Source organism: Podarcis melisellensis, assembly GCF_964234715.1.
Source record: "Podarcis melisellensis genome assembly, chromosome: Z".
In the NCBI taxonomy this organism is placed as follows: domain Eukaryota; kingdom Metazoa; phylum Chordata; class Lepidosauria; order Squamata; family Lacertidae; genus Podarcis; species Podarcis melisellensis.
The window spans coordinates 3350547-3370308 of NC_138547.1; the positions used below are offsets into that span (position 1 = coordinate 3350547).

At 45.8% G+C, this 19762-nt stretch overlaps 1 protein-coding gene and 1 long non-coding RNA gene across 6 annotated transcripts in view; one reads left to right on the top strand and one right to left on the bottom strand.

Moving 5' to 3' along the window:
* Positions 1 to 19762, bottom strand: part of ODF2 (outer dense fiber of sperm tails 2) — a 35872-nt gene that overhangs the window by 15584 nt on the left and 526 nt on the right. The window contains exons 2-11 of one of the 5 annotated variants that reach the window (XM_081896387.1): positions 19211 to 19292; positions 17973 to 18099; positions 15617 to 15742; positions 10829 to 10999; positions 9456 to 9646; positions 8154 to 8283; positions 4647 to 4778; positions 2242 to 2316; positions 1122 to 1193; positions 810 to 926 (exon numbers count right to left, since the gene is read on the bottom strand). In XM_081896387.1, coding sequence (XP_081752513.1) covers positions 810 to 926; positions 1122 to 1193; positions 2242 to 2316; positions 4647 to 4778; positions 8154 to 8283; positions 9456 to 9646; positions 10829 to 10999; positions 15617 to 15742; positions 17973 to 18083 — 1125 coding nt within the window. In that variant the 5' untranslated portion in view covers positions 18084 to 18099; positions 19211 to 19292. Of the gene's footprint in view, positions 1 to 809; positions 927 to 1121; positions 1194 to 2241; positions 2317 to 4646; positions 4779 to 8153; positions 8284 to 9455; positions 9647 to 10828; positions 11000 to 15616; positions 15743 to 15890; positions 16075 to 17972; positions 18135 to 19210; positions 19293 to 19762 lie in introns of those variants that run through there. The other 4 variants (XM_081896386.1, XM_081896385.1, XM_081896389.1 and 1 more) reach the window with 4 other exon arrangements.
* Positions 16095 to 19762, top strand: part of LOC309361570 — a 21769-nt gene continuing 18101 nt past the window's right edge. The window contains exons 1-2 of the long non-coding RNA XR_014164516.1: positions 16095 to 16230; positions 17742 to 17882. This is a non-coding gene — a long non-coding RNA (uncharacterized lncRNA). The remainder of the gene's footprint in view (positions 16231 to 17741; positions 17883 to 19762) is intronic.

Consider the following 19762-nt stretch of genomic DNA (forward strand, 5'->3'; position numbering starts at 1 on the left):
TGTCCTACATAGAAATACAAAAGAACCACTGTTTAACTGGGCAGTTTTTTATGAATTACGTCTAATATAAGAACTTATAAAAACAGCAGGCAGTAGACACTATTTTAAGAGGCTCCCTTTTGTCTGAAACAACTTCCTCGTTCTGAGACCATCACTTTGAGAAAAAGACAGGGCTTCCACAGCCTGGGCAAAGCTCAACTCACATGAATAAATGAATTCCATGAGGGCACTGCAAAATCCAGGTTTTAGAATTTAATTATTGGGTGTGGTATGCATAGAGTCTGGGAAAACTGGGGTGCAAGTTGGCCCACAATGTGACTGTATTCATGGAACGTGGCAAACTGCTTCCATTCATCGAAAAGTTAACCATACCCCTGCTGGAATAAATGGCCCGTCCCCCTGTTTGCAGAATGCATAGAATTCTGTGTGTGACCCAATGCCATGTTCCCATCCCCTCATTCACTACAATCTATTCTGAACTCGGGCCTAGTCTAAACGTGCAGCAAAATGAGGTGGCTGAATTTTGTGATGGCAGAATAAACTGTACCACTTTGGACTGTGTCAGAGAGGTAGTGACACTTTTCTTTCGAATGCGCTCCTCTGTTAAAAGCCCTCTGCACATAGTAAGTGACCACATAACAGAGGGGAAACTCTTAGTGTACTAACTAAAAAATGCACACACTCAGAGGAACACTGAAAAAATAATTGTATTCCTCCACCCCCCAACCTGAGAAGTCCACTGTACCACCTCATCTGGCTGACTGAAGAGCACTAGGCACTGTTTGCTCAATATCACAAAGGTACTGTACCCGGATCTGGATCTGCAGGCGGTTATTCTCAGCTTCTTTGTTGCGCAGCTGTGCCTGCAGGTGGCCCCTCACGGCTTCCATGGATTTGGAGAGTTCAGATGCGGTCTTTGCTTGGTCCTAAAAGAAGGGGGCGGGGAGGGAAACAGGTCCATAAGATGAAGCTCAGCTTCTCTAAATCTTCACCCTATTGCCCCCCAATTTCACTGTGAAGCCAGGTAGACGCTTCCGAGCCTGATGGGCAGGGTAGAAATAATAAATCAGCATCGTCACCATCATCTCACAGCATAAAATGCCTCGGGGAAAAAACCTTACCTTTTCCGTCTGTATCTGAACCATTAGATCATCAACTTCTTTTTCTTTCTCTTGCAGTTTTTTTACCAATTGCTGCAAAACAGAGAGCCCACAGTGGTTGACGATCGTAATTATTTGTCAAGTGTTCAAATTTTCCTTGGTGATGTGCAACAACCAAGCAACCCCAACGTCAATCTTGTATTTAAGTACTAGCCTGGTAGCCATAGGCGAGAAGGAACGCCATGTAGGCCACGGAGTGGGCCGGTGGTGGAGTGCCAGAGGGCTTCTTCCTCCCCTGTGCCCAGCACAGAAATGAAGCAGGCTGCGGGAGGGATGGAACACTCCACCCCCGCCCCCGGAAAAGCAGGCTAGTATTATTAATTTTCTTTTGCGGGCAAGTAACTGTTTTGCACTTGTTTACAATGCTGCCCTAACTGCTGGCTTATAATCTAACAGACGCAACAGCAAAGTAAAGGAAGAAACAGGAAAGTGAGCAAACTGAGGCTCCATTTCTAAACGTTGATGTAACCCAACCCAACGAGCCTATGATGAAGGGCGGATAACTAATTGAAATACGTAAAGGTAACTTGCAACTAACACATGCTTGACTTGTGTGCAAATATAAATTAAAAAAAAATTATAGAAAGGGTGCAGAACCTCGGGTGGCCGGGAGGTGGGGGGAATTTCACAATCCCACCTGCCATTGAACCCAATGCATTCTCCCTATACATGATTTTTGCTTTACCCAGGAACATAACCCCCATGTAAGCTAAGAATCACCTGTAACAAAAATAATAAAAAGCTTCATGAGGCAGAAGAACTGAACAAAGATTCATTTCCCTCTGGGGACTGTTTACAAGAGATGTATGTTAATTGATGAACTGGTCCTCAATTGTCCTTATAACAGCTCTAGGTGGATTATTTCCCCCATTTTACAGATGAAGGAACTAAGGCAAGTGCCATTTCTTCATTAGAAAACTAATGCTCCAGTTGCACCTTCAGGGCAACCTGGCTTTCCTGCTTCAGGCACAGCACTTTGTCCGCAGGCAAGAACCCAGCATTTTGTTTCAAGAACATAATCTTAAGTTCCTTCAATATACAGGCAAGAAACACAGAGAGCGAATTTCTGGCATATATTTACCGCTTTTTCGGCATCAGCTTCAGTAAGCCTCTTCATTAGTTGCGCCTGCTGCTCAGCCAACTTCTGAGAGTCTTTCTGCAGAAAGTGTTAAAGAGAGAGAGGAAGAAACCAAAAAGGAAGGTTTTTTTTAAAAAAATAATCCATCCCTTTTTCTATAGGGCTGGCTTTTGCAGAGCAATGATGGTGTTGCTTCTGAAAGGGCTCTGTGTGTTGCTGACTTCTGTACCAAAAAGAAAACTACGGTATATCGTAATGATATAAAATGATAGTAATGAGAATATATGTAAATAAAAGACTACAAAGTTAAGATAACATAATGTAAGCAGTAGTATTGTATGTACAAAAAGCCAGAAAGAGGAAGTTGAGGGAAGTCGGGGGGGGGGGAATGGGTTGCTTGAATTTTGTTTTTATATGATTTATGTGACTATGATAAATTTAAATTGTAAAACCTAATAAAAAAATTTAAAGAAAAGGAAGAAAAGAAAAAGAAAACTATTGCTTTGTGCCCCTTTCCCTAACGCTAGCAAACCCAGCATTATGAAACACTACAGTGGTGTACAAAATAAGCAAAATTGCGTCTGTGTGTTATTAATACAGTATAGGTAAAGGTAAAGGTACCCCTGCCCGTACGGGCCAGTCTTGACAGACTCTGGGGTTGTGCGCCCACCTCACTTAAGAGGCCAGGGGCCAGCGCTGTCCGGAGACACTTCCGGGTCACATGGCCAGTGTGACATCGCTGCTCTGGCGAGCCAGGGCTGCACACGGAAACGCCGTTTACCTTCCCGCTAGTAAGCGGTCCCTATTTATCTACTTGCACCCGGAGGTGCTTTCGAACTGCTAGGTTGGCAGGCGCTGGGACCGAGCAGCGGGAGCGCACCCCGCAGCAGGGATTCGAACTGCCGACCTTTCGATCAGCAAGTCCTAGGCGCTGAGGCTTTAACCCACAGCGCCACCTGTGTCCCAATTAATACAGTATACAGGAGACTAATAGGCAGCCCTTTTGATTAAAGAGCTTCCAAGATTATTCTAAAGTAATCAGAAATGAAAACAGCAAATTAGAGAAATGAAATGAAAACAGCAAATTAAAGAAATACAATTCAACACCACACACAATCATAAAATCTTTTTTGAAAGTTGGGAAAGGGTAATTAAGTCTTAAGGGCACCATGGAAAAATTGAGGTGGCCATCCCTAGGGGGAAGAGTATAGAAAGCAGGAAGTACTGTATTAACTGTAACCCAGAGATAGCCAAGACGGTGCCCTCTAGTAGCTGTCAGACTAGAGTGGCCCATATTCAGGCACAACAGGAATTGGAGTCCAGAAAAATGGGGGAGGGTCCATGTTGGCTACCCCTGCTGTAACCATTTCTCTTGCCAATTGCACATTTAAGTTTAGGTGGCATCTGGTGCCACATTTTGAATCCAAAAGCCTTGCCATTTGTGTTTTCGAACAGCTACTACCTCACAAATGTGCACACGCAAGTTAACAAAAGCTGCACGCAGGAAAGGAAAAGCCTTGTGCTCTGCATTTCTTTCCCTTGCTGTTTAACCATAAGGTCACCTGTCATTACCGTACTCCCTACCAAAAATATCCCAGCTTCAGACTTGTGCTTTTTTTGCAAACATAAAACAAGCAATCCAAGACACTGCAAGCTGACTGTGAGACTGATCAGCATTGCAATCTGCCTAGATATTTTGATCAGAAAATTTGTGTTTTCTTGGACCAGTTTAGGATTCTCTGGTGTAACATACCAGATAGTCAAACACAATCATAAGGCAGAAAATGTAATCCAGAGGTGCCTTCTGTCACACCAAAGGGCTGCTCTACACCTTGTGTATAAGCACTGCATCAAACAGGGCTCACAAAATCTGAAGACTCAGGGTGGGGATAGGGAACCTGCAATTGTCCACGTGATGATGGACCACAATGCCCACCAAACCCTGACCACTGGCCATGACAGCTATGGCTAGCAAGAGCTGGTTCAACAGCGATTTCCGGCGTCTGTACAGATGCGATTTCCGGTGCTGCGCAGGTGGCTCAGTTCAGGGGCGGCTCATGGGCTGGTTAAACAACCCCCGATGGCTGCTTGTGGCCCATGGGCCTTAGGTTGCTGACCCCTGATCTCAATTCTAGAGGCACCACAATACCTACCCCTAAGGGAGAAGAGTCAGATGTACCAGTAGGCCTACTCAGTAGAAGACAGCTTCCTAAAGATGCATTTCCTCTTGCATAAGCAGATTTTGAGAACCATATAGGAATGTACCCGTGACAGCACTATGCACTTCTACTACCCTGTTTGTGCAAAACTACTAGCAGGCATATTTGCTCCGCACACAGTTCTTTAGGTCGAGTCCAAAGAAAAGTAGGAATCAGTACCAAAGAGCAGGTGTTTCGGTCCTCACTCACCTCTCGACCATGTTGCTCTCTAAGCAGGTCTCGGAGCGTACGGTTGGTTTCCTCAAAAGTACCTAACTTCTGCAACAGTAGTTCTTTTTGTCTAGTAAGTGTGTTGATGTCCGAGACTGTCATGTTCTTCTCCTGGGGGGAGGAGGAAAAAAACACCAAAGCCAAGGCTATCAGATTTGCTATCCAGCAGTACAGCTTCCAAATCTTTATTCAACAAGGCTTTGCCAGCTACATGTGTAAACAGATTCAGGGCAAGTTTTGGATGGCAGAAAGATCCACTATTTCTGCTATTCAAGTACAGTGGTGCCCCGCAAGATGAATGCCTCGCAAGACGAAAAACTTGCTAGACGAAAGGGTTTTCCGTTTTTTGAGTCATTCCGCAAGACGAATTTCCCAATGGGCTTGCTTCGCAAGATGAAACATCTTGCGAGTTCTTGCGAGTTTGTTTCCTTTTTCTTAAAGGCGCTAAGCCGTTAATAGCCGCTAAGCCGCTAATAGCCGTGCTTCGCAAGACGAAAAAACCGCAAGACGAAGAGACTTGCGGAACGGATTAATTTCGTCTTGCGAGGCACCACTGTACTTAAAAATAAAGTTGTTGCACAGTGCTTTACATTTGCCACCTCACCTACTGTGAAATCTAAGATTAGCAGAGCAAAGCTGCAGATACTAACTGATCAATTCATAACTTGATTAAAGATGTACGATTGAATAAAGAGATGCCACTGTTTAATTAGGAAGCCAAGTCTGTACTTGGAAATTAATTTTTTTTAGTACAGTTATTGAGAACTGTGGGTGTAGAGCAAGCTCCAAGACATTTCGCTCCAACTTATCCCAATTTCACATACAAAAGTTGACTCTTACACCGGGAACTAAACAGTGTCCTCTGCTGTCAATAAAATCAGCAGGCCAGTTTCCTAGAAGGAATTAGCACCCATATTAATATGGATCTTGAGAACCGGAAGACATACTGAACTGCTGCAGTCAACTGTTACATCCATGCAAGGAGCACAATTTAGCTTGGCCAGGTTTTAACTCAAACCATGCTTGCCACAAGTTTTTCCACAAACTGTGCCCATCTACCCATCAGCTGGCATCGCTTGTGACATCAGCTAATAGGCAGGAGGACAAAGTTTAATCTTCTGTTGCTGCTGTAATGGGAACAGGATCACACAGCCTAAGCAGCAGGATTAAAGGTGGGAGCTTGAGATTGGGTACTTGAAAGGCTTTTGCAAATCTCACCTTTCTTCCCTTCTAAGCAAAGTCAGAGCACTGGAGAAGTTCCCTCCTTTGCTTGCAAGACTTGCCTCTCTTAGTCCCTTCCTGATAAGGATCTGGCCCTGGAAGCTAAAGAGGTCGCCCCCCCTCTTTCACACACACATACATTATGTAGGTAGCATGGTGCCCTCATTTGTGAGGGTCTGGTTTGTACACACATAAGAACAAGGTGGAAGGATGGATGAGCAGAGGAGAAATTATATACTTGGGGCTCCCCCTTCCTCAAATAAAAAACTACACTGTAAAGACCAGCACAGCAGGTAAAGGGCTGGGACTGAACCCCCCTCCTTGATGTGTATCTATTTGCAGTTGTTTAATAAAACAGTTCTGCCCATCGTTCTGCCCGGACACTGAGGTCCAGCGTCGAGGGCCTTCTGGCGGTTCCCTCACTGCGAGAGGCCAAGTTACAGGGAACCAGGCAGAGGGCCTTCTCGGTAGTGGCGCCCGCCCTGTGGAACACCCTCCCATCAGATGTCAAAGCGATAAACATCTACCTGACATTCAGAAGACATCTGAAGGCAGCCCTGTTCAGGGAAGTTTTTAATATATGACATTTTAGTGTATCTTTCATCTTTGTTGGAAGCCGCCCAGAGTGGCTGGGGAAACCCAACCAGATGGGCGGGGTACAAATAATAAATTATTATTATTGTTATTATTGTTATTATTATTATTATTATGGAGCAGATGATTCAAAACTTATTGAATTGAATCCACAGGTGCCTTCAGAAATCAGATGTCCTTCCTTCAGTTGAAGCAGTTCAGAACCAGCAGTGGCATTTGAAAACAAAAAGAGGAGATGAAGCAATTTGTACCAACTCTCTAGGGCTGGGTGATGTTAGGTTTCCAACACTCAAACATCTCTACTTGGTAATAAACTGCAATGTTGAAAGAAGCTATACTGGCCCCAGCCAGTGAGACTGCAGCAGCTCTCACCACGGCAGCTGAGGCGCTTTGGACTCCAGCACCTCACAGGATGAGGCCAATGCAACTGGCCCCAGCCTGATGATCAGCTGGAGGGTGGAAAGGCTCCTGCCCACAGTGGGCTGAGCAAGCTCCAACAGGGAGCAACAGGAACCTTGAGGGGTCCTTTGTAAAGCTCCCTCAGACACGCTGCCTCTTTGTGGGATGGTTGTTCACCCTGAGAAGACAGACACAGCTCACCCTTCTGGGCTAAATCCGCAAGGCAGCGGGGGGGAGTCTAATGGAGATGGGGACAAGTCTAACAGGCAAGTGGGAGCTCCTTTCAACATCTCCGTTAACGGGAACACAGCTATGCACCTGAGTGGAGAACTGTGATGGAGCCCGCACCTCCCCATCTGAACAGCCGCGATCATGCTCCTACTCACGGGCAAGCAGGAGCCGAAATGAGGCTCTCACAGCTGGAGAGCACATAACAGAGCCCCCACCAGTCCTGGCTCGTGTGAGCCGGTGACAGGTCAGGGGCTCCATAAAACTGATTGGCTGAGGCGAGGGCAGAGGCGCACTCTTCAGCCAAGCAGTTTAAGGAAGCAAACGGAGGAACAAGCTATATCATGCCTCGCTGATGCAGCTTGTTTCTCCCTCTGCCGGGGAGAGGAACAGACCACGATGACAGTTTCACCTGATGGTATATCACTGGTGAAACAGCCACCACTTTGGAGTCCCTCTGCCTCCAACGCCCAGCTGCAGTTTGTTTCCCCCTCAGCATGCTGGGTGCTGGTAGCAGAGGAGGCAGCAGTTTCATCCATGATAAACTGCTGAGTGAAACCACCATCGTGGTCTCCCTCTCATACCAGCCCTGAGCAATATATCAATATGTCACCCAGGCCTACAACTCTCCCTTCGGTTTCCCCTGCCAGGTCCTTTATTGTTCAGGAGGGTCCACCCAGTGCTCTGGATAGGATTTCTGGAGTGGGAGTGGGTGCATCAGGAGAAAAAGAGAACCAAGACACAAGGGATGCCCTGTCTCATGAGCAGAACTGTTTTCCAGGGGCTCCAAATCCACTGCACTCTGAAGTGGTGCACAATGTTGTGTTACCACCTCATCTTCCTTTTACATCTAGACAAGCTTAAGCAACACCACCTGGGAACAGCCAGGGGAGCAGGCTGCCGCGCTTTTGCTCTTTTCCCAATCAAGAGACCAAGGGAAGCCACCAGACTCCCCACTGAAACTGCCTGCTCCTCCTTGGGGATACTCCCAACCACCACCTTTTGAAAAGCTGCTTCTATGCACTACTCTGGACTGGCACATACAGATTTTAGTTTGCAGATAGCGTCCTTCAGGGCCTTAATCTGTTTGGCGGCAGCTGCTCCATCCAGCTCAGCCTCCACTAGCTTGGACATCAAGCATTCTTTCTCGTGCATCAAGTGCCGCTTCTGAAGTCTGGAAAGGAATAATGTGTTAATCCTTAAATATTATTATTATTTATTCATTTTTTAGCCTAAATTTTATTAAATCCCCTATGCCTTGTAAAAAAAAGGCTAGAAAAGAATCTAGGCTGGAGATTGCGCCCCTGATGTGCCGGTTTTAAACGTATAAGGAATCTTGAAACAATTATAAGGAGGTAAACAGGTAAAGGTAAAGGACCCCTGACAAGTCCAGTCGCGAATGACTCTGGGGTTGCTGCGCTCATCTCGCTTTACTGGCCGAGGGAGCCGACATTTGTCGCAGACAGTTTTTCCGCAGACAGTTTTTCCGGGTCATGTGGCCAGCATGACTAAGCCGCATCTGGCAAACCAGAGCAGTGCACAGAAACACTTTACCTTCCCGTCGGAGCGGTACCTATTTATCTACTTGCACTTTGAGGTGCTTTCGAACTGCTAGGTTGACAGGAACTGGGACTGAGCAACGGGAGCTCACCCCATCACGGAGATTCGAACCGCCGACCTTCTGATCGGCAAGCCCTAGGCTCTGTGATTTAGACCACAACGCCACCCACATCCCAAGGAGTTACTTAAAGTAATAGAATTCATTGCCTCTCACCATGAAGAAGCACAGCCTACCAACCTCAGGATTCTGCCACGTTTATAGACTGAGCTTGAACAACATAATCACAACAACAGCAGAAAGTGTAGGTCACACCACATCCTCCAAATGCTCTTAGCGGCCCAGGAGCTGCAGTCTATCATGAGAAGTTTGACCCTCTACTGACAGTTCTGCTGGTGCTTATGAGCACTTGTCTGGGACAAATGGGGGCATTTCCCCTGGTTTGACACAGGCCCCACAGTAGCAGGTGCAGGATTAACAGTGCATACAATACAGTTGCCATTTTCAGCGGCTTCCACCCATACTGCTGAATCCTGGCTATGTCAGGGATATTTGGTTGCAATGGTTCACATCAGTTATTCCAAGAAAGCCCTGCTGCTCTGAAGCAGACCGAGGCTACTCCCAACGAAAGAGGCCAAGTGTAAAAATCATAACCCTGCTTCAAAAGAGAGAATAAGAACCCACGACTACAACCACCTGTAAATTGTAAAGGGCCATGGGCTTTGCCCACAGCTGCTCTCCCAAACCCAGTGATATACAGAGATAGGAAGGGCCAAAGGCTTAATTACATGCTAAGGTCTTTCTCCTCCTTCATACGTTCAATATTGCGCCGGAGAACAGTGTTCTCATGCTCTGTCTCCACCAGTTCCTGAGTGACCTCGTCCAGCTCTTCCTTTTGCTCTTCAAGGAGACGCTTAGCCACACATCGCCCATCATCCCGCTTTGGCATTTTGATCTGAGGACAGATCTGAGGACACATCTAACAAATTCAACAGAGAGAGAGAAAAAAATTTCACCCACAATATATCAGAAAATAAAAACACGTTGGCCAACAAATTTAGGAAGATTTTAGTAAAAGAGGAAATATCACAATTCTGCCCATTCATCCAGCCCATTCAAAGTGGAACAAATTCTGCTTTGCCCAACAGGAAGGTGGGCTCTAATAATGCAGAAAGTGAACACTGGTCACCTGAACGGAACTCCTGTACTTGGAGCTGTTCAATTGTTACAGCGTACCGTAGCGTCTAGACTAAATGCCCCCAGGTCTTATTCTTACAGGGCTGCAATTTGGAGGATGTCAATTGAACAGGGCAACACACATCATACCAATTTATATGGTAGCCATTACTGAACATGAAGAGCAAGTCAATAATCCTCTTAATAAAGGTAAAGGGACCCCTGACCATTAGGTCCAGTCAAGACCAACTCTGGGGTTCCGGCGCTCATTTCACTTTACTGGCCGAGGGAGCCGGCGTACAGCTTCCGGGTCATGTGGCAAACCAAAGCAGCGCACGGAAATGCCGTTTACCTTCCCACTAGACCAGTACCTATTTATCTACTTGCACTTTGACATGCTTTCAAACTGCTAGGTGGGCAGGAGGAGGGACTGAGCAACAGGAGCTCACCCCGTCGTGGGGATTCGAACCACCGACCTTCTGATCAGCAAGTCCTAGGCTCTGTGGTTTAACCCACAGCGCCACCCGCATCCCAATCCTCTTAATAGAAGCCTGCTAATTTTGCTATAGCTGTTTTGTTCTGCTAGCTTTGGAAAACTTGTCATCAGGCACCTTTTCTTGTTCTCTGCTGTCTTTTTTAAACAGGGTAAAAAAAAAAGGCAGAATAGGTGGGGTGGGGAACCTGAGACCCTCCAGATGCCCAACTCACATCGCTCCCAGCCAACATGGGCAGTGGTTAAGGATAATGGGATTGGAATCCAGCAACGTAAGGAGTGCCAAAGGTTCCCTGTGACCTCTCTTTCCTCTTCAAACTCGGGTTTAAACAATGAAATTGACTGGCGGAAGGATGGGGCAAAAATCTTCACACAATTCACTCTAACACCACAAGACGTTTTAACAAGGGGGTTGTGCCACATCATTTTCTACAAAATTCCAAACGTGAATTGGAAGAAGAAGAAATATTAACTCAACTCTGACTGCCTCACCTCATTTTTCAAGGTGCCCACCACGTTCATTAAGCTCCCTATCTTCTTCTCGTACTTGTCCATTTTGCAGTGAATGGCGTCCTCCTCGTCTGTTGAAAGATCACTCAAGCGGAGCACTGACAGTAACTTATCTGAATCTGGAGGAGTTATTTCCAGGCGATGGGTTGGTCCCTGATTGAGAATAGGACAGAGGCTGTTATTTTGCTTCTTACACCTTTCCTCTCATGAGAGGTGTTTTTTTAAAAAAAAAACAACAAGAAGAAAATATCCTAAAAAAACTGTTTTTAAAAATCATTCTACAAACAGTTAAAAACATCATGATCTCAGGGTTGCCAGGAAAACTGTCTTTCAGATGTCAAACTCCTGGGTAAAGAGGAATGATTGCTCTTTTAGGTCCTTGATCCCAATCCATTCAGGATTTTATATGCTGGTACTAACACCATGAATTGAGCCCGGTCGCTCACCGGCAGCCAATGCAGTGCTTTCTGGACTGGGGCAGCAGTGGTTTCATGGGGCTGCCCCACTCACCACCCAGCAGCTGCATTCTGCACCAACCTCCACACCCTCCTGTTCTCAAGGGCAGCCCCACAATTCAGATATCATGTTAAACAGCTATTAACAGACAGGTCCTCAGTTATTTGGTCTGATGACTTTTTAATTAGGTGTCATGCCATGTCGCTCACTCCTCCAGGACTGTACCAAAGAAGAGAACATGAGTCAGTCTCCCATCTCCATTGTTAAAATGGAAATGCTGAACTGGAAGATTACTTCACTCAAGTAGATGTGATCAATTCCGCACACATCTGGCTGGATTTCCCCAGACAGTCTGTCTGGCTTACAGCATATATAGTGCTTTAACACATCAAGCACTAAAAACCTCCCAATACAGGGTTGCCTTCAGGTGTCTTCTAAAAGTTGTGTAATTCTTTATCTCTTTGACATCTGAAGGAAGGGCATTCCACAAGGTGGGTGCCATTACCGAGAAGGCCTCTGCCTGGAACAAGCAGAAGACCCTTGGAGCAGGACCTTTGTGTCCAGGCTGAGCAGTGGGGGTGGAGACACTCCTTCAGTATACTGGGTCAAGGTGGTTTACGGCTTTAAAGGTCAGCACCAACACTTTGAAGTGTGCTCAGAAACGAATGAGAGCCAATGAAGATCCTTTAGGACAGGTGTTATATGGTCCCGGCAGCCACTCCCATTCACCAGTCTAGATGCTGCATCTTGGATTAGTTGTAGTTTCCAAGTCACCTTCAAAGGTAGAGCGCATGACAGTAGTCCACGCAGGAGACAACCAGAGTATGTACCACTCTGGTGAGACAGTGTGCAGGCAGGTAGGGTCTCAGCCTATGTACCAGATGGAGCTGGTAGACAGCTGCCCTGGACACAGAATTGACCTGTGCCCCCACTGACAGCTGTGAGTCCAACATGACTCCCAGGTTGCACACCTGATCCTTCAGGGGCACAGTTACCCCATTCAGGACCAGGGAGTCCTCCACACCTGCCCGCCTCCTGTCCTCCAAAACAGTAGTTCTGTCTTGTCAGAATTCATCCTCAATCTGTTAGCTGCCATCCATCTGCCAGCCACCTCCAAACACTCACACAGGACCTTAAATGTCCTCACTGGTTCTGATTTGAAGGAGAGGTAGAGCTGAGTATCATCTGCATACTGATGAACACCCAGCCCAAAGCCCTTGATGATCTCCTAGCGGCTTCATGTAGATGTTAAAAAGCACAGGGGAGAGGACAGAGCCCTGAGGCACCCCACAAGTAAGAGGCCAGGGGTCTGAACACTGATCCCCCCACACCACTTTCTGGACATGACTCAGGAGGAAGGAGCGGAACCACTGCATAGCACTGCCCACAACTCCCAGCTCCTCTAGACGGTCCAGGAGGATGTCATGGTTGATGGTATCGAAGGTTGCTGAGAGATCCAGCAGGACCAGGAAACTGCTTTCACCTCTATCCTTAGCCCACTGGAGATCACTAACCAGTGAGACCAAGGCAATTTCAGTCCCATGATGAGGCCTCAATCCCAACTGGAAGGGGTCTAAATGGTTTTAATCCTCCAGGCGTGCCTGGAGTGGTTCAGTGACCACCCATTGTTCAGCGACCACCTTGCCCAAGAATGAAAGATTTGAAACTGGGCAATAGCTGGTCATATCGGCCAGGTCCAAAGATGGTTTTTAAAGAAGCATTTAATAACCACCTCTTTCCACGGGTCTGGGAAGGCTCCTTCACAGAGGGAAGCATTCACCACCCCCAGAGCCCATCCCCTAGTCCTTCGTGGCTCGCTTTGATTAGCCAGGATGGGCAAGGATCAAGGAGACAGGTGGTCTGTTTCACTCATCCAAACAGCCTGTCCACATCCTCGGAGGTAACAGATTGGAACTGATCCCATGCAACTTAACTAAACAGGACTCTAGCACTCTCCTGCCCGCCCTGCTCCCACAGTGGAGTCTACCTCTTTCCAAATCTGAGTGACTTTATCTGCAAAGAATTTAGCAAAATCATTGCAGGAGATTTTGTGGTCCTCACCAGGCCCCAATGACAAAGGAGGCGGTTAGATTGCAAACCACCTGAAAGTGTCTCCTGCTGCTGTTCTCTGCAGATGCAATAGAGGTGGTGAAGAAAGTCTTTGCTGTTGCTATTGCCACTTGGTAGGCTCAATGTTGAGCTCTAACCTGTGTCCTGTCCAATTCAGAATGAGTTTTCTGACACTGGTGCTATAGTCATCTCAGCAATTGCTTCATTGCCCTCAGCTCTGGGGAAAACCACAGGGCTGTCCAGGATCCATGCAATCAAAGAGGGCACTTTAGAGCCAGACAGTTGACAGCCCTGGTTAACTCCGCATTCTAGTGGGACACCAGGGAATCAGCGGAAAGGCCATCAACATGGGATAAAACATCCCCTACCACTCTCTGGAAACCCTTTGGATCCACTAAGCGGCAGGGCAGACCATTCGAATGATTCCCATCTCCCAGCGGAGGGGAAGGGTCACAGAGAAGTCTATCATTTTCATTTTACAATAAGTACACTGAATGATGATCTAAATACCAAATGACATTTAATTTTGACTCCCCCCCCTGCCCTTTCCATGGTTCACTTCATGATTTTCTTTTCCACTACATATTCTAATTAATCCCTATCTTTTCATTTTCTCATTTTCTATATCTCAATAGTTATTACTGCTGAATTAACTCGGTTACTGCTAACTTTTTAATCACAGTTCTGTGGTTTTTCTTGCACCCAGGGCAAGCAGGGTGCAAGAGGAGCAGATGGAGCACAGAAGCTCCATAGCTGAACCAGAGTCTTGAAGATTATGGTGGCTGTCACAAACCTTCATCTCCTTTACACAAGGGAAAGGGAATGCCCCATCACAGTGCAAGAAGATTTTCATACCAAAGCATTTGCACTGAAGATTCATCCTCCTGTCCCAAAATACAGACCTAGACCCCCAAAATTCCACTGTCTTTTCACAATCCTCAAACCCAAACCCATGTACCAAAATAAATAGATCTTATTCGTAGCCATTAATGCTCCCTGTGGTCGTATACCACAGGAAGTTACAACCCAATGATTTATTTTACTTAGTTTTTTGTTCTATATATTAAAAACAAGAACAACACTTTCATAAAAGCAAACGTCTCTTTTAAAAACCCGAGGCTCATTCCCAAGCTTTTCCTGGGGGAAATCCTGGGGGTGGGTACATATAGCTCCTGAGCATGGGAAGCCAGAGAATCAACTAGGTGCTGAGCAAAAACATTCCTCTATAATCAGGCCTTTGGATGATTAAACCATCTATGGCCTTTTAAACAGGGCCAGGAGGCCAGGCAGCACCTAGTTAAAGGGTGTGAAGAGTTATTGTTTTCGTTTCTTACGTTATGTATTTTTCTGTTTTTATACGGTAAACCACCCTGTGATCCTTGGAGGGCAGTATAAAAAATTTAATAAATAATAACTGTTGGCAAGGTGGCCAACATGAAAAGCTGCCTATACAGAGACAGACAGTTTGTCCATCTAGCTCAGAACTGCCCAACATGCTCTATAGCAGTGGTTTTCAACCAGTGTGCCGTGGCACCCTAGAGTGCCTTGAATGATGGTCAGGGGTGCCGCTGGCAACACTGGCCTCTGTCTGTCTTTCCTTCCCTACCTTTTCTGATGCCCAAAGACTTGTACAGCTGTTTGTTGCAATGGTCTTGGCTACAATCTCCACAAGTGAATGGTGCTTCTGGGGCTGGCCAGGGGGTGCTGGTTGCCAGGAGCTGAGGCAGTCTCGGAGTAAACAAGTTAGCGGACAAGGGAGCCCTTGCTGTTGGGAATGCACAGACAAGTGGGAGACCAGGCAGGCATTGTGCTGGCCTTTGTTGTGCTTGCTGTGTGCAATGCCTGCCTGGGAGCTGAGTGCCCAACGCCAAAGGGGAGTCTTTCTGCCATGCAGGTCCGGCGGCACCTGCTACTGCCACTGCTGTCTTCCAAGGTAAGATGCTGGCCTCTTGTTCACCTCAGGCCAGTCTCCAAGGGGCAAGGGGGGACATAACTGGACTTCTGAGGCTCTGAGCGTGTTTCCCCACAGGGGAGCCGCAGAAAGAATGTAGTTGGTCAAGAGAGCCATGAACTCAAAAAGGTTGAAAACCTCTGCTCTACAGGATTTCAGCCAGGAATGCTTCAGCACACCTGGGACCTTCCGCACACAAAGCATGCGCTCTATGACTGAGCATCAACTTCTTCCCAGTTCAGCTTCTGAAAAGGCCTGTTATTAGGCTGCAAAAGAAACAGCAGCTGTCCTACCTCCCACTTGTATGATGACTCTCGGCAAGATGTTTTGCCTGGGGGCATCCAGGGGACTTTGGTTTTTACTCGAACACTGCGGCGCACATTCACGGTATCCCCTTTCATTTTCTGCTTGTGCTTTTGCTGTGAGGATGGGGGAGAGGGGGGCAGAGAGAGAGAGAAGTAGTATATTGTTTTAGTTGCCCAAAACACTTGCTGAGATTACTTCCACCCCTAAAATTCGTGCAACAAAACTGGAAGCCCCCAACAAAACTATTCCAACAAACTGTACCACGAAAAAGGCTTCACATTCTACATCACAGTGCAGTCTCAGTAACCATGCTCAGGAAAAAGAAATATAGGTACCGCATAGCGAGGAGTATGGTACCCCTGAAAGCAGCTTTATTCTTTGTCAGTCAGCATCATTATGACATCATCATGTCTCTTAGTCTCTTATGATGCAAGGTGGGCCTTAGTTACCCTGGGAAGATTAGATCTAGTGTATGGTAGGAAAGATTTAGGTCACAGCTGCAGCAAAGTACTGATTGTGTGAATTGGAAACGCATGATTCTGCATCTGATCACAGGGCCACCTGCTACAGGACTTACCAGGAACCTGAAGATGCTGAATGGGTAGGCTGCAATACATCTTTGAAAGTGACCTTTACTGCTGAAAGGCCTTGGGCCAAAACGCATGTATGTAGACAACAGAATCGCAGACAACAGAAGGTGTTTCACATGACTAGATGAAATTACAATTCTCCTGTGGCCCACAATATTTGCATGTGTTAAGAAAGATTCAACAAGGTGCTTTGGGCATGAGAATGTGCTAAAATTGATAGGGCATTAAACTCAACTCAACTGCACCAATTTTGGCAGCTCTGTTAATTAAAGCCCACAGCATACACACATTTAACTTGTGCATGTTCAACTTTACACACATGGGGGGGGGGAATAAATTTTAAAGGGGGCAGAAAGTGGGTGGGGCTCCAGGAAAAATGACTTTGGTAATCCCACACATCACTGAACCTAATGGGTTTTGACTATACACAATTTTGACTTTAGGTGTGATCCCCAGAAAGTAACCCCCCACCTAAGTTGTGGGCTTGCTGTTTTTGATTACCGTATTTTTTGCTCTATAAGACTCACTTTTTCCTTCCTTAAAAGTCAGGGGAAATGTGTGTGCGTCTTATGGAGCGAATGCAGGCTGTGCAGCTATCCCAGAAGCCAGAACAGCAAGAGGGATTGCTGCTTTCACTGCGCAGCGATCCCTCTTGCTGTTCTGGCTTCTGAGATTCAGAATATTTTTTTTCTTGTTTTCCTCCTCCAAAAACTAGGTGCGTCTTATGGTCTAGTGCGTCTTATAGAGCGAAAAATGCGGTAATTAGCTGTTGGTTTGCTCTTCAGCTGTGGGGTGTAACGTTGTTTAGGGATTATACAAGTTTCATTCTCCATGGTAAATGCATAGGTTCCACTGTTTCTGCTGGTTTGGAGTACCCAAGTTGCCAGACAGTGGATGGTTTACTGGGCATGAGTTCATTGCACCCACTATTCCTCTCCCCACAAGCACTAGGGAGAAACAAATCAATAGCTCAGCATTAGCTGAACCAGCTTTCTTGATTTGTTTTGCTCTCCATAAATCTTGATGGATAAAGCCGAGGTTTGTTCTTAGCTTACTGACTTGTCTTTTGAGCAAAGCAAACCACCATCCCTGGTAAGGAACACAGTTTGCTTTTTTCATGCACTAGGTAAAGGTAAAGGACCCCTGGACGGTTAAGTCCAGTCAAAGGCAACTATGGGGTGTAGCGCTCGACTCGCTTTTCAGGCCAAGGGAGCCAGAGTTTGTCCGCAAACAGCTTTCTGGGTCAAGTGGCCAGCATGACTAAACCGCTGCTGGTGTATGGAGGACTGTGCACTAGCGAAAAGGAGCAAAACAAACCAAATTTGGTTTACCATGAAATGTAAACTGGACAAACATTTTAATTTCAGCACAGCTTGGAAAAAATCCCCTTTCTGCCATGACATTTGCCATCCTACCCCCCCCCCCAATTATTTCCTTAATTAATGTATAAGACTTCAAATAGAAATTTGTATTAATGGGAGGAAGTGGTATTGATTTTGAAGGAAGCACTAAACAAAAACAGTCTTTCAGCAGGAAGATATGGCACCCATGAGCACAAGCCAGAGCAGTAAAAAGAAAAAGCAAATTTTGTGCATCTACACAATGTGACAAGAGCTGCAAAGTAAAGCAAACAAACCATTTGGGCCTGCTCTTCTTTTGCAAGGTAGGAAGAGGGCTGGGTTTTCACTGGTGCTTCTGGGGGCTGGGGCTTTCATGATAGAGCCCCTACAAACACCCAGCTGCACACTCATACCTGGGATTTTGCAGGTGGTGGTGTTTTCTGACCCTTTTTAATATGGACATGGACAGGGGTATTTTCATCCACATGGACGTGCAAAGGGGGAGTTGTGGAGCGGCTCTTCATGGTTCTTCTCCGATAACTGGGAAAGGGCATTCAATACAATGGAAAAAGGACCTGTGAATAAGTAGACCGGAAATAACAACTGTTCCTTGGACCCAAGTTTTTTTAAATAAAAAAACAAGGATGTGTAGCTCTGTTGGGTAGGAACATGCAACTGCTTTGAAGCCCACTTGATCACACAGCCATCTGACCAACGTACAAAGGAATTTAAAACAAGTTTAAAGGGAGTCTGGAAACTGTGGCTTTTTTAAAAAACATGTTGTTCATAGTTAGTGTGTCACTTAACTGTGATTGTTTAAATATGGTTTGTTTTAACAAGTCACCTCCATGGTTTGAAGCTGATTTATTCTGAACAAGCCATAGTTGAAATTCTCCACAGTTTGTTAGTTTAGATGGCAAATCAAGCTGCAGAAACTTCCAAATTCCTAGACAAGAAGGCAGGGGAGCATGCAAGTCTCAGGTTCACTGCTGTTTATTCTCATCATGCAAAAGCAGCTGTGGGGAACCTCTATCCCTTCAAATGTTGCTGAATTATAACTATCACCCCTGGCCATTTTTACTGGGGCTGATGGGAGTTGTGATTCAGCAATGTCTGGAGGACCGAAAGTTCCCATCCCATGCTAAGGTTTAACAGCTAAACTACACTGCCTCCAAACCAGATCACTGTCTCCAAAGAGCATCTTATGATCTTGTGCATTGTGTCCAAGAGATTTTGAGAATATGCTAATCAAGCAGCTGTGCATGCTCCCGCTCACCTTCATTTTTTTAAAAAAAACTACTCAATAAAACACTCTGGAATACAGACGCTAAACTAAATACCCATTATTTTTCTAGGATTAACCTAAAACATTGTATTTCAACTATGAGTGGAATGCCTGGAATAGAAACTCTGTATATAAAACTCTTTACATCTTAAACTATGTTTGTACCTTACCTCAGTACATACCTTCACAAAGTGTAAATGCCATTCCCTGCCTCCATTTAATGACCGCTAGAGTGTTTTGATAACTTCTCTAGTGACCATCTATGAATACATATAGCCTAGCATACATTCCGTTCTTGCTGCGAGACAACCCCTTCTTAAAAATTTGCACTATGGCTAACTTATGCTACGTGGTACAATTACATACAGTTAGCAGGAGAGTGTCAGATTCTGGTGATGCGTTTTTTTGAGTTGTGACAATTACTCCACTCCTGAAAGAAGGGGAAAACCTAGAAAATAAAATGAAGCCACCAATTTAAAACAGCAAGCATTGTTGTTTCCAGTACACAGCTACAGCAGTGAATCCAGAAACGACTGACTGAACATTCATACTGTTATCTACATAACTCTGTGCTTCTTGCAAACTACCCATTTATTAGCCTCAAGCCCAGATAGTTATATTTAGGCTATTAGCACAGTCTGCTTTACGTACCAAGGACTAGTATATGCTTACACCCCAAAGGGCCTCTAGATGTTGCTGAACTACAAATCCCACAGTCACTAATCATTGCCCATGCTGTTAGTGCCCATGCTGTCCAGTGCTGAAAATCTGAGAGTTCACAGCCTCTCTATCTCTTGAGAACTAACTCATGTACCATTGTCAATCTGCTAGCCTCTAGATGTTTTGGACTACAATTCCCAACAGCCTCAACGAACATGTGTGTGCCCTTCCAGATACTGTTGGACTATAATTCCCGTC